General features: G+C 43.9%; 1 protein-coding gene across 2 annotated transcripts in view; it reads right to left on the reverse strand.

The window, feature by feature from the left end:
• Window positions 1–459: 459 nt before the first annotated feature.
• Window positions 460–14,965, reverse strand: part of acp1 (acid phosphatase 1) — a 32,813-nt gene continuing 18,307 nt past the window's right edge. For both annotated transcript variants that reach the window (XM_063222413.1, XM_063222415.1), the window contains exons 4-6: window positions 14,947–14,965; window positions 10,890–10,995; window positions 460–1,078 (exon numbers count right to left, since the gene is read on the reverse strand). The exon at window positions 14,947–14,965 is cut by the window's right edge and continues 43 nt beyond it. In XM_063222413.1, the coding sequence (XP_063078483.1) occupies window positions 1,001–1,078; window positions 10,890–10,995; window positions 14,947–14,965 (203 nt within the window). In that variant the 3' untranslated portion in view covers window positions 460–1,000. The remainder of the gene's footprint in view (window positions 1,079–10,889; window positions 10,996–14,946) is intronic.

Here is a 14,965-nt window from a genome sequence, read left to right on the forward strand (position 1 = left end):
GTATGTCCCCCAAAACAATATTTTTTCTCGGTTTTAACACTTAATATGTTGTCTTTTCACTATTCTCCATCTAATGAATAGATTGAATGTTTTGAAAATGATAGCATTTTGATTTTATTTACTGTTTACCAAACGTCCCAACTTCATCGGAGTTGGGGTTTGTAATAGGTTTCTATGGGCACCTAACATGACCAGGTTCCGGTCTGCCTAAAGGGGCGTGTCATAATGCTCCTAGCATTGAATAGAACAGTCCTCAGGTCTGCCTAGGTCTGCCTAAAGGGGGATTTCCCCCCCAATAATAGAACCTGGAAACAATGGGCCAATGGAACCTCTCTCTCTCTACTCTCTCTGGTATCACGCTGTGCTGCATTGTGCAGTTTACACGTTGACAGAGCAAGAACCTCAAGGCAAAATGTGTCAGTTTGTTTCAAGAGAGCTCCTGATTTCATGCAGTCAATCCTCATTTCGTCTCTTTTTACTTACACAAATTCCACAGCTGAATATACGCAGAGAAGCAGGTGGTTTTGGAAGGTATGAGCCATCCGAATATTTGGACAGAAACCGTTGCATGGTCCATGTGAGGCTACAGGGAGAGCCTCTTACGCGTGTACGAGACAAGTGTGCGTGCAAAGACAAAACAATACGCCTTATTAGATTTCAGCTATCGAATATTTATTTAACATTTCCACGTTACAGGAAACTAGGGGGTGTATGGACAGGCCTTTACAGGTACTCCAAATGAGCATCTCTAATGACATTGCACGCATACTTGTTTACTGAACGGTTAAGACATGATTCTGAGCTACACAAGGCCATGAAAGGCCTCATAGCCTCAATAGGGATATGCGGTGGGGTGGGGTGGGGTGTGATGGGGAACACCTGTCCCTGTGATGCCACCCTACCCCACCCAACCCAACCCACCACATGGCTCCTCTCCAGCAGTCCGTCGATGTCCATCGTCCCCTGCCAACGCGCTCGCTCACTCGGTCCATGGAGGTGGTCAGGAGTTGGCCTCTAGGAAGGCCGTGCAACAGCGTACGCACTGCACATACACCTTCTCGAAGTCCTCATCGCATCCCTGTAACGACAACAAAACCAACATGGCATCACACCAGAGCGAATAAATGAAACGAAGGACAGCACTCTTCAGATTTCTTCTTTGTTTATTCGCCCACAAACGTTTCGGGCAGAGCCCTTCTTCAGCGTGTAATGACGTTTGCACCCATAGGTGGTAGGTGTGCCCTAAAACTTTTTAGGGCACACCTACCACCTACCACCTATGGGTGCAAACGCCATTACACGCTGAAGAAGGGCTCTGCCCGAAACGTTCGTGGGCGAATAAACAAAGAAGAAATCTGAAGAGTGCTGTCCTTCGTTTCATTTATTCATTCAAGTTTTTGTGGGATTCAGCACCCAGTTAAGAATTGTTAAGTAGCCTATTTAGGCGATAGTGTGAGCGCGTCTTCTCCACTTTTTGAAGTATCATACCAGAGCGTCAAGATAACATGCCGAATTGAACTGTCTATTGCGTTTGTGCATCACGACTTTGCATGTTGTTCTCTCGTTCTCCACAAAACCCTGTGACAGGTTAGGTTAAGGTATGCTTTTGCGCAGGGCACAATTCACCAATTTCCTTGCTTGTTCCGCTATACTTGGCAAAAAGATAAGTGTCAGAAACATTGCTTTACTGTCAGTTTAAGGTTAGGCATCGTTTTGGTTAGGGCACAGCAGAGCTGTTTATTTCCACGTTTAGCCACAGAAATTCCATGACACGGTGGGAAAACTGCTAACCTGGTCACGTGTCAAAAGTGCTTTCCCGTGGCGTTGACCACGATTTTATTTGTGAAGGTGTCGCAGCTCAACGCGGGATGCACTGGGGTGAAATACATACGGTTTTGCATGATGCCAGTCTGGCAAGACAATTCTATATAGCTTGAAAAAGTATGCGCCTTAACCTAACCCTAGTGGAAGTGTGAAAGTGAAAGTAGCTTCTGTAGACATTGAGAATGGGCTAGGCCCTAAAGGTTTGTCTTCAATTAATGCCCATAGACTTAAAAAGAAATACATAGAATGCATAGATTTTGCATCCGCTGTGCATGCTTTTTCACTCTTTAGTAGAGCAACAAAACACACATATGGGGCGTTATGAAGTTATTACTCTTTGCTGACCTCTTTTAAAGAAGGTGCTCTTTTGAAATGTTGTTGGTCTGTGTAAACAACACGAGCACAGTGGGAGAGCTGAGAGGTTTGTGGTATGTATGCATGCATGCTGTATTTGGGAATGTGTGATGTTTTGAATCACGGCCCCCCAACTGCTTATAAGGCCCCCAACTGTTTTCCAGTTCACAGACAGAGCCTTAATAGCACGAAAACCTATAGGGTAAAGTCATACTTTCAAGAGTAAACGAAGCTCAGTGAACTAGGCTGTGTGAATGAATACCATAACTTACTGTCAGGAGAAATGTAGACAATGTGCAGTAGTGTGTGTGTGAACCGTTTGAAGTGGTGGATTGGAATGGAAACGGTAAAACCAGAGGTGTCTGTTCGGGGCAGTGCTGATCGCATGAGAGGGTGAGGGAACATTGAGTACGAGACGTGTGGCAATGGGTTTGCACAATGTGAGGCACGTGGTGACGGTTGACACGAAGTGTGGCCAAGACACCCTGTACCAGAGGTGAGCAAAACCAGGCAAAGAGCCCCCCCCCCCAAGGGCCCCTCTGAGCCATTTCACAGAGACTTAACATAAAAAGACAACTTTTAAATTCACATTCTCAAACGTCCACCCAACCTGGGTTCTTTCATCTTTGAGATTAAACAAGGCTACTTTATTAATCTAAATACATTTCATTACAATGTGCAGGAATTAAATAACCAAAACGTTATGCCAGCATGTACATTAGCTCTTATTATTGACACAGGCAAGTTGCCTCCGGCATTAGCTGCACAGTACAGGGAATTGTTTTGGCCCAACAGCTGCTCATATTGGTCATATTTCATGGAACACATCATCAGTATTTTCCCGCGAAATATTTGATTGACGGTCGACAAAGGGGTTAACTTGTATCAGACATATGACGATTTACAGTTGGACAATTAACGGCTCTGTTGTGCACACAGCTGCCCTGGGATCAGTTCAAGTCAGCTCCTACTAGGGCTGGGCGGTTATGGAAAAAATGTTTTTTTTTTTTTTGATAAGCAGCGATTTTCCCCCCACATCTCAATGTTTCTGAAGAAAAGGCTAAAATTAAGTTTTAAAATGTGATAAAATCCTGAATTTAAATGAATCTCCTTTTCTATTTTAATCACTTTTTTGGAGTAAAAACAAAAAAAACACTTCTCTCATCAAAAACGGAACCTTGTGTAGCTGAAAACCGTTATCACGTTTTTTTTTAGCAGTATACCGCCCAGCCCTCGCTTCTATGCTGCTGGGGTCAAGAGTCAATTAAGTTCCCCAGCCCACACAGTTTCATCCTAGGCCCCCCCAACACTCCTTTTTTGTGTGGCTGAAAACATCAGATGCTGTCATGGTTGGCCACATGTGTTTGCCAGAAAGACTATCTAAAAAACATCACGACACGATTTCTTGGATGCAGCCACGAAACGGATAATTTACCTCATCAGATGATTTTCAAGCACCAAAGAACCATTTGCTGAGCCTAATGTGAACTGTGACCACCAGTGCATCTGGTAAAGGGTAGTCTGAATTGTGAGCACGCATGCATTTGTGGTGTGCATGCAAGCTGAAGAGTGGTGGGAACAGCAACCGTGTGTGTGTGTGTGTGTGTGTGTATGTACAGTGCCCTCCATAATTATTGGCACCCCTGGTTGAGATGTGTTTTTTAGCTTCCAATTATTTTATTTTTTTTCTAAATAATATGGGACCTTAATGGAAAAAAAGAGAAAAATCCAACCTTCAATACAAGTGCATTTATTCAGTGGGGAAAAAATCCCACATAAAGAAATAATTATTTGACATCAAATAATGTGTGTCACAATTATTAGCACCCCTGGTGTTAATATTTTGTACAACCCCCTTTTGCCAACAAAACAGCACCTAATCTTCTCCTATAATGTTTCACAAGATGGGAAAAGACAGAAAGAGGGATCTTCAGCCATTCCTCTTTGCAGAATCTCTCTAAATCATCCAGAGACCTGGGTCCTCTCCTCTGTACTCTCCTCTTCAGCTCACCCCACAGGTTCTCAATGGGGTTGAGGTCAGGGGACTGAGATGGCCATGGGAGGAGCTTGATTTTGTGTCCGGTGAACCATTTCTGTGTAGATTTGGCCATATGTTTAGGCTCATTGTCTTGCTGAAAGACCCAGTGACGACCCAGCTTCAGCTTTCGGGCAGAGGGCAACAGATTTTGATTTAAAATGTCCTGGTATTTCAAAGCATTCATGATGCCATGCACCCTAACAAGGTTCCCAAGGCCTTTGGAAGCGAAACAGCCCCACAGCATCACTGACCCACCCCCATACTTCACAGTGGGTATGAGGTGCTTTTCAGCATGCGCATCTTTTGTGGTACGCCAGACCCACTTAGAGTGTTTGTTGCCAAAAAGCTCAATCTTGGTCTCATCTGACCAAAGCACACGGTCCCAGTTGAAGCCCCAATACCGCTTGGCGAACTCCAGACGCTTGCGTTTATGATTGTGAGTGAGGAAAGGTTTTCTCCGTGCATGCCTCCCAAACAGCTTGTTGGCGTGTAGACAGCGCCTGATGGTTGATTTGGAGACTTTGTGACCCCAGGATGCTACCATTTGTTGTAATTCTGTAACAGTGAGCTTTGGAGATCTTTTGATTTCTCTTACCATCCTCCTCACTGTGCGTGGTGGCAAAATAAACTTGGGTCCTCGTCCAGACTTGTTTACCACTGTTCCAGTTGTTTTGAACTTCTTAATTATTCCTCTCACAGTGGATATGGGCAGCTGCAGTTCAGTGGCAATCTTCTTGTAGCCTCTGCCTGACCTGTGAAGGTCGACGCACATCTGCCTCACTTGTATGCTGTGTTCCTTTGTCTTTCCCATGTTTAAGAGTGGATAAGAGAAATGGCCTCGGTGTCACGTCATATTTATACCCCAGGGAAACAGGAAGTGATAAATTACTAATTAAATGTTCCTACATACTCTGGTAAACTTTGTAAACTACTGTAGAAATGACAGAAATGCTTCAATTTTATTTATTTCCTGGGAATTGTTAAGGGTGCCAATAATTGTGGAACAGGTGATTTAATGAAAAATAATTATTTTTTAGTCAGGGATTTTTTTATCTTCTTACAATTCATTTGAGTTGAAGGCTACATTTTCTTACAATTTTCAGTGTGACAGTATTCTTCTGCAATAAACACTGAATTTATTTTAAGGCTTTTAACACATCTCAACCAGGGGTGCCAATAATTATGGAGGGCACTGTATGTGTGTGTGTGTGTGTGTGTGTGTGCGTGCTACAGAGGGAGGAGGTCCCGCTTTGATAGTCTCCTTGTAATCATAAGGTGTGTGTGTGTGTGTGTGTGTGTGTGTGAGAGAGTCAAAAGGACGGGACACTGTGCTCCTGGAGGGTAGCTGAGAACACATGACGGAGGGGGCAGAGAGCACATAAGGGGATGGTGGGGGAGGGGCCAAATGCCCCCCAAATACGTACCACTCGTCACTAGGAAAACGCAGTAATGTGGCCCAGCAAACGGTAGGGCACTGCACTGATGTGCTGGGGACCACCCGGGTTCGAATCCTACCCGAGGTCATTTCCCGATCCTCCTCTTTCTCTCTCTCTCTCCCCCACTCTTCACTATAGAATCCTAATAAAGGTCAAAATCCCCCCCCCATATATTTTTTAAAATATCAGTATTGCAACATAGTTTTATGCCCAATATCTGCATAAGGATGTCTGTATGCGAGTTTTTGGGTGTCCACAGTTTTTCTTTTTTAGGTGCAAATGATGCAAAACCTGCTTATTTTTTCAAATATAGACCATTCAGTCAGAGCGATCGCCTTGATGACAATTAATCAAAAAGCATCAAATCAAAGTTCATGTTGATGAACCCAAATGAGAGAGCTTCTCTCGTCAAGCAAATATACTGTCAATATATCTACAGATTTACGACCTAGTGAACATCGCTATAAATCTATTCTGGTAGTCATAAAAACAGAAATTCAATAGCACGCACAAAACCTATGCGGTGTCTTTTAACGACGTTCGGTTGCAGCTGCGTCTATTTCATTACATGAACGCATGCATGTACAACACTCTCGTTAGCAACCCAGTTGCAACCACAAGGTAAGTTACATTCCTGCCCAGCAGGATGTCGAATGTTCATCAGCGAGGGTCCGTATTTCATACAGGGCTGTGGGTTCTGGGGACAGGTTGTTTGTCACATTATGGGTCATTAATCAGAGACTAGTTGGGGAGAAATATCAAGGCCTGCCGCTTGACCCGTGTTTTTGGAGAGGGTCCCGGCGCAGATCTGATGATTTACCATCTTCATCCCCGCATTCTTATCGTGGCTCGTGAAAAAAACCCAAACATGCCGCCACGTGCTTACGCAGCGACATTCCTCTCCACCTCACAAATCAATAGGAGACGAAAAACAAACCAAAAGGTTTTCTCCTACATGCATGCACGCACACACACACACCTCCACGCCTGCACCCCCACCCCCACTGAAACATACATATTTGTGGTTCAATTCCTGAAATCAATGGCTGTGTGGTAAATGGCAAGCATTTTTCTTTCTTTCTGTTCTGCTATCTATCATTTAGCGATAGTTCAGACGGGACGTCCATGCTTTCGTGAAATGCATCACTTCAGATGCAGAAGTTGAACTTAGGAGCTCCTCATGTAACTGTCCTTAGAGGGTCTACAGCAGTGTTTCTCAAACGAGGACCATTTCATCCCCCCAAAAATGTTCAGGGACCACCTGTCAACTGAATTGACTGTTGATGGGTGCTAATTTTGATGCATATCACTTACTTTTTTCACATTTACAAGCCTGTCTTATTGTGGTGAAAATGAGACTTCTGCTTTGTTAAGCTTTGTAATAATGTTACAAATATAGCCTACTGCTAGCTTGTCTTGGAAAAGTAGAAATCCCCTCGCGGACCACCTGAGCTCTGTCTCGGACCACTAATGGTCCTCGGACCACACTTTGAGAATCACTGGTCTACAGATAAGCGTGTCGACACAGCCTCAGCTGCCTCAGCACCAAGGTTGCTAGATGTGAGGATTTCCAGCCTAAGTAGATACTAAAAAAAATCCTCTGGAGGCAATTCATCCCAGCAAATTCTAACCAACGTCTATTGATTTCTATGGCTATACATCTACAGAGAAATCCATGCAATGTTTTTTTTGTTTTTTTTAACCCCCGGATTATCATCCTAAACAGCCCAAATGGGTGGGATACTGCCGACTCTGGCAACCCTGACCAGCACACAGAAAAACAGTGGTATGCAAGGTTTAAAAAAAATGTACGCACATAGAATGTATACAATCTGAATAGATCCACTCTGACTCAGTAAGCCACGACAATCAAATCTGCTGTTTTTCCACCATTTTTGGTGGTTAATTATGTGGTCGTTTTATTTCTTTGCTTTTTATTAAATAAAGATGGAAGGAGCTGACATTTATTCCCCTTTTTGCTCTGAAAAGAGACGGTCGGTCAAGTAGAGTTCAGAGGGACACAAGTGCCTGTTTAGCCACACCTATCGAACGCCATCGGAAAAAAACAGCTATCAGATCAAAATCCGATTTCTCCACACAAACACTGTTACAACAATTAGCTTTTAGTCGCCAGTGCAAGACTTCTTCTCTAATCTTCCTTGATGTAGGAAAATCAGAGAAAATAAATGCCAACTGACCCCCCTGATTATGTCCGGTTGGCAGGAGATCACAGGAGTAAGTACCTCTCCGAGTCCCCTACTAGCCCGGCAGCTATGAGCCAGTTTGGCTGGCGGAAGGAAGTGTTGAGCTGTAGGCTTTGGCTGGATCTCTTGGCGCTTTGATGGACTAAGGTTAGAAGCTTTTCCATACAAAACAGCTGCAGCATATGGAATTTACAGAATACAGTGCCCTCCATTATTATTGGCACCCCTGGTTGAGATGTGTTTTTTAGCTTCCAATTATTATTATTTTTCTCTAAATAATATGGGACCTTAATGGAAAAAAAGAGAAAAATCCAACCTTCAATACAAGTGCATTTATTCAGTGGGGAAAAAAACCCACATAAAGAAATAATTATTTGACATCAAATAATGTGTCACAATTATTAGCACCCCTGTTGTTAATATTTTGTACAACCCCCTTTTGCCAACAAAACAGCACCTAATCTTCTCCTATAATGTTTCACAAGATGGGAAAAGACAGAAAGAGGGATCTTCAGCCATTCCTCTTTGCAGAATCTCTCTAAATCATCCAGAGACCTGGGTCCTCTCCTCTGTACTCTCCTCTTCAGCTCACCCCACAGGTTCTCAATGGGGTTGAGGTCTGGGGACTGAGATGGCCATGGGAGGAGCTTGATTTTGTGTCTGGTTAACCATTTCTGTGTAGATTTGGCCATATGTTTAGGGTCATTGTCTTGCTGAAAGACCCAGTGACGACCCATCTTCAGCTTTTTGGCAGAGGGCAACAGATTTTGATTTAAAATGTCCTGGTATTTCAAAGCATTCATGATGCCATGCACCCTAACAAGCTTCCCAGGGCCTTTGGAAGCGAAACAGCCCCACAGCATCACTGACCCACCCCCATACTTCACAGTGGGTATGAGGTGCTTTTCAGCATGCGCATCTGTCGTGGCACGCCAGACCCACTTAGAGTGTTTGTTGCCAAAAAGCTCAATCTTGGTCTCATCTGACCAAGGCACACGGTCCCAGTTGAAGCCCCAATACCGCTGGGCGAACTCCAGACGTTTGCGTTTATGATTGTGGGTGAGGAAAGGTTTTCTTTGTGCATGCCTCCCAAACAGCTTGTTGGCGTGTAGACAGCGCCTGATGGTTGATTTGGAGACTTTGTGACCCCAGGATGCAACCATTTGTTGTAATTCTGTAACAGTGAGCTTTGGAGATATTTTGATTTCTCTTACCATCCTCCTCACTGTGCGTGGTGGCAAAATAAACTTGGGTCCTCGTCCAGGCTTGTTTACCACTGTTCCAGTTGTTTTGAACTTCTTAATTATTCCTCTCACAGTAGATATGGGCAGCTGCAGTTGAGTGGCAATCTTCTTGTAGCCTCTGCCTGACCTGTGAAGGTCGACGCACATCTGCCTCACTTGTATGCTGTGTTCCTTTGTCTTTCCCATGTTTAAGAGTGGATAAGAGAAATGGCCTCGGTGTCACGTCATATTTATACCCCAGGGAAACAGGAAGTGATGAATTACTAATTAAATGTTCCTACATACTCTGGTAAACTTCGTAAACTACTGTAGAAATGACAGAAATGCTTCAATTATATTTATTTCCTGGGAATTGTTAAGGGTGCCAATAATTGTGGAACAGGTGATTTAATGAAAAATAATTATTTTTTAGTCAGGGATTTTTTTTATTTTCCTACAATTCATTTGAGTTGAAGGCTACATTTTCCTAAAATTTTCAGTGTGACGGTATTCTTCTGCAATAAACACTGAATTTATTTTAAGGCTTTTAACACATCTCAACCAGGGGTGCCAATAATTATGGAGGGCACTGTATATAAGGACTAAGTTACATGAGTCTTATCTGGCGCAAAGTATAGTCAAGTCAAGTTTCTTCGTATGCACAGGTCATACAAGGAAATTGAAATTACGTTTCCCTCTCTATACCATGAAAGAACATAGACATACACAGGACTGACATTTACAGACTGACATCAAACTGCAAGACAGGACAAGTAACAGTGATGGACCAATAACAGTTAAGTGATGAATTAAAAAATAATAACTGAGCATTTAACATTGGTGGTGGTTAGGACGTCAGACTTCTATTCCAAAGATTGCCGGTTCGACTCCTGAACCGCCAGGTTGGTAGGGGGAGTAATTAACCAGTGCTCCCTTGCACGGATTAGGCATAAATGCAATTTTGTTGCGTGCAGTGAGCATTGTATGCTTTTAAGTGCTGTGTCACAATGACAATGGGAGTTTCCCAGGTGGGCATTCACTTCACGTCACTCTCATTTGTCATTCCCCTTACATGATGCAGTGCTTAACACACATTTTTTGCTTACAAGTCATTTTGGATAGTGGCTTTCCTAACTGACTAGCTATTCAGCCTTTCCACTTGGCAAACATCTAAAACCATTTAGCAGAATTTTCGTAATTTTCAAAAAAGACTGCATTGTGTCTGAGAGTTTTGCATCTGGTTGACACTCTAACACCAGAGAAGAAAGGCTGTGGGTGTGTGGGGGGCTGACGGGAGGACTGTGTGGTGTAGACGCGTTGGTGTGTAATATTAACAAGGAAGGGTGTGGGGAAAACCGCTTCGAACCAAATAATGTTGCTGGAAATCGGACAGAACAGAATGAGATAAGAATACCTACAAGGTAACTGACTCTAAACAGTTTGTGGTTTGACAAAACAACAAAATATCTGGTGGGAAAGAGACATGTCTATTGCAATAATATCTCTTCTCGTTTCACATAAAATATCTTTGCTTATCCAAGTCAAAAACATTTATCACCAACGTTAATTAACAGTACTATTTTTCCCCCCTGAAGATATTGTAGATAACAGCTGATATCCTCTACATATTTTTCTGATACTAAATTCCTAAATTCGGTCTTTTATGTCAAAAGCATGGCTGAATGTGACTTGAACGTAGCTTGTGTGTGTGTGTGTACACGCATACACATAGTATGTGTGTGTGTGTGTGTGAGTGTGTGTGTGTGTGTGTGAGTGTGTGTGTGTGTGTGTGTGTATGTGTAAAACTCACGTAGTAGGGATCTTTAATGATGAGCTGTTTCTCCGGGTCGTAGGAGCCAAGGAGCTCAACCTTGGCCTTAGTGTTCTTCACCTTGCCTGCCTTCCTGTTCAGGTCACTGCAGATGGAGGAAGCACAGAAACACACAAAACAAATATTTGAAGCTCATACAAAATTATTAGAAGCTCACTTTCTTATCTGTGAGTAAAACAATTAGAAAGAAGTGTGAAAAGGCAAACTGTACCGAGTTTAAAGGTGCACTGTGTAATATTTTAAGCAGTTTCTCTCCAAGATTCTTTCTGCCTTTTCACAACAAATACTTACCACCATAAACAAATTCTAAGCATTCACGATGACTGAGAAAATTGCACTTTTCATACATGAAAAGGTGGATCTTCTCCATGTCCGCCATTTTGAATTTCCAGAATTGGACATTTTTACCCGCAAAACTTACTGTACTTTGGTCGTACTAGTAAATATCAGTTTACTGTTAAGTAAATACTCATGAAAAGATTTGACAGTAGAGCAAAGTTTCAATACCTACTCTGGCCACCAACCTACACAGTGCACATTTAAGGTCATGCAGATTTAGAAAGAAAAAAAAACGGACAGGCTCAATATTTCGCCACACTACATTTCATGAAATGCCTCCCAGGTCCTCTCATGTATAGCATGCATGAGGGCTGGCAGCTGAATCTATAGGCTGCTGCCAGACAGGTTTTACAAAGCGTTTTGGGGAGTTTGTGTTAGGATCAGGCAGAGGATTGCAGGGTCGATTCCCATACATGTACGGGCTATAAGAAAATCATTGGGGAATTAGAAGTGGTCTCTACTCTAGCACCCTCCTTCATGGTGTTAGTGCCTTTAGGCATGCGTGTAACCCTACGCTGCTGCCAAATTGCTGTCTCTGTACGTCAAACACGCACGGAAAGCCTTTTGGGATATGTTTGGGCCAAGAACAAAAAGATCAACCAAACTAGAAACAGAAAGTAGATTGGGAGAAGAACGATTATTGGCTGGAAAATGCTTTGGCCAAGGTGTAACACAGGGGCGTAGCCCGAGGACACGGTGCATGGGCAGTGGGTGCGACGCCATGATGGAAAATGCCTCAAAATCACTGCCGGATGTCCGGAATTTGAATTGTATTGTGGGTGCAAGCAGCTGCTGTGAGACCCAGGAGACATCTGGAGTTACGTGCCTTACTAAAGGCAACTTCAGTCATGGATAAAGGTGCTCAAAGCCTGTATTATTCCTAACACTACAGGATCCAAACTCGCAACATTACGATTCCCAAACAATTCCCAACTCCCAAGCCATCTGAGGGGTACACTAAGAAGCTGGTTCAGGAGTAAATCAGGTTAACTTCAGAGGTAAGTCATCATGGAATGAGGACTCCAGGCTCTTCTATTAGATGATTTACCTCTTCACTTAGCCTGGTTTACTCCTGAACCAGCTTCTTAGCCTTTAAGGGTGTGGGTTTTTGAACATTCTATAAAAAGAATGTGTTCCATAACAATGTAAGATTCTAAAATTCCAAATTGTATTGAATGGCGCCCAGAATTCAATAGAACTTTCACTGTCCGAACATTCCCCTCACACCGGTGTGACGGTACACTCTTAAAGGTTAGCAGCCTATAGGCACCAGGCCCTGAATGCTACTCAGGGGAGCAGCATCGGAAGGAGGAGGTAGAGGAAACAAAGCCAGTGACCCGTTGGTTGCTGTGTGACTTCTGCCCCACATACCCATCGTGTAGAATACCACCCCAACCCACCTGTATAAGTAGGACAGCATGTAAGTGTCCCTGGAAAATGGCTTGAGCATCTAAACGTGCATTTCCTAAGAAAACATATGTCCTGCAACAATGTAATGTGATTAGAAAGATCTATCCAATGAAGAGCAGCCTTCTGTACAGATTTGACCCTCCATTAAGTCCTTTCACATAATAGACATGGGGCACTGTGAAAACATTGCTGCGTATGTGTGTGTCAGTCGAACTGGTTAGTAGATGCTTATCTTACTAGCCAAACACGCACTCACTAATGGGTCAACAACGTGGCTAGTAAGTTGGCCTTTTCTACCGGCCAAACTGAAATCACACCAGCATTTGGCCAGTTGGCTGGTGTTAATTTAGAACCCCGATCATGTAGTATGCTGTGCATAAGTACTAACAGAAAGCTTCACAGCATGCATGGCCAAAGGCTCATTTCCCATGCCGGTCCTTATAAGGGCTTTGTACAGTACACTACCTATATAAAAGGGTTCATATTGGGCCAAAGCTCTGCATGTCTCCAGCACCTCCTCCCGTCAACACAAGACCCCAATACACCCCCCACCCCCACCCCCCAAAGCAGCCGGGTTGCATGTTCCAAGGTTCAGGACTCAGCCTGTGGCTGGGCTGCTGTTCTCACCGCTGGGCTCAACAGTCTCACAAGTGAGGGGGTCAAACACTGCACTGATCAACAAACGCTACCACCCCCCCCCACACACCCTCCAGCTTTCCCACCCCCACCCCCCACCCTCATAGCCATGTTCCTAGTGTGAGGCATCCCAGGAACTCAGTAAGCGGCTTATCTCTACTGATCTGAGGGGGGCATGTGATGCTGTTGCTGACATGATCTGCCACCCCCCCTTTCGCCCTCCGCTAGCGTCCCCCACCCACTCGCCCACTGCCAAAATTCCCCCCTCCTCCTCCTCACCGTCAGCCAGGGTCTCCTGATCAGACGCTGCCCACTTGGCCCCATTTTAACCCTGACTCGCGGCTCCTATGCACAACCCAAACTGGGATTAAAATATTACTGTGTAAGGGGTAGTTCTGCATGCAGGAACGTGTGGGTAATTTTCAACAAGCATACTGATGTTGGCCAGTAGTAGTACCACACAGAGCAGCAGGAGAGGACCCACAGCAGCGTGGCGAACAGAATCAACCAAATTCAGCTGCCGTTGAGTTTGCACTGTAAATTTGGTACATTGTAAGAAAGCGTCATAGAGTATGAACAATGGTGTACTTACTACACCACCACAACAGGGTTTGGGGTGAGGGTCGATGTGCAGCTTAACCCGCTGTGTGACTGTTATAAAATTAGCTGTTACGAGAATGTCAATGACCAAGTCATAACGTATTACCGAAGATTTTCTAAGTTCTAAAATAGAACGTCTATGGTATGTGGGTTGTATGTAATGTATGTATGCATGCATAAAGGCCTGAGTCTTCTGTTTTTTTTGTCGGTTGTGCAATAGTCTTGTGATGTGATGTTATGTGCATGTCCTGTCTTAAACGAGAGTTGCTAAGGGACGCAAAATGAATTTCAGTGAAAACTAACAATAAAGTCTAATTGTATGACTAAAGGCCCTGTGCACGGTCACAGTCGTGTAGTACTATTGTAGTAAATGTTAACAGTGGTGGACGGAACAGTGTGCGCTAATAAGGGGCTACGTATTTCGATCTCATGACATAAAATTAGAGATGCACCGGATCCTGATTTTTAGGATCCTGCCGGAAACCGGATCCACTGCTTAAGATCCTGCCGGATCCGGAACCGGATACCGGATCCTACGAAAGGGTTGAAACACATAGCCTACTCACACATGTGGGCCCTTTTTATCACGTTGGCTCAAACTATTTTGACTGAAAAGCCTCGGCTACCGGATCCTGGATCCTGGAACCGGATCCGGATCCTGTGAAAAACCCTATTATCCTGCCGGATCCGGAACCGGATCTTGGATCCTGTACATCTCTACATAAAATCAGGCATTCAGGTCATACAACGTTTCGACCCAACAGGGTCTTCATCAGGCATGTCAGACACAGTGATGACCTGATTATATTTTTAAAGCGGAGCCACAGTGTGCGGACATCTACTCTTTTCCACTATTAGAAGCGCCTTTGTCCTGCATCTGGCCTCAGAGAGGTGGGATGTGCATACTATTAATTTAATGAAGATAAAATGCCTGAACAAAAAGGAGCGTTGAAATGAATGCCAACTTAATACGCCTACACGTGTCCGCAGTGAATCGACTGTGTGGTTATGTATATTATTACGACACAGTACACTGTCAAGCGATACATACCTGAGGTTGCTCTCATCCA

This window comes from Engraulis encrasicolus, chromosome 18 (genome assembly GCF_034702125.1).
Source record: "Engraulis encrasicolus isolate BLACKSEA-1 chromosome 18, IST_EnEncr_1.0, whole genome shotgun sequence".
Classification (NCBI taxonomy): domain Eukaryota; kingdom Metazoa; phylum Chordata; class Actinopteri; order Clupeiformes; family Engraulidae; genus Engraulis; species Engraulis encrasicolus.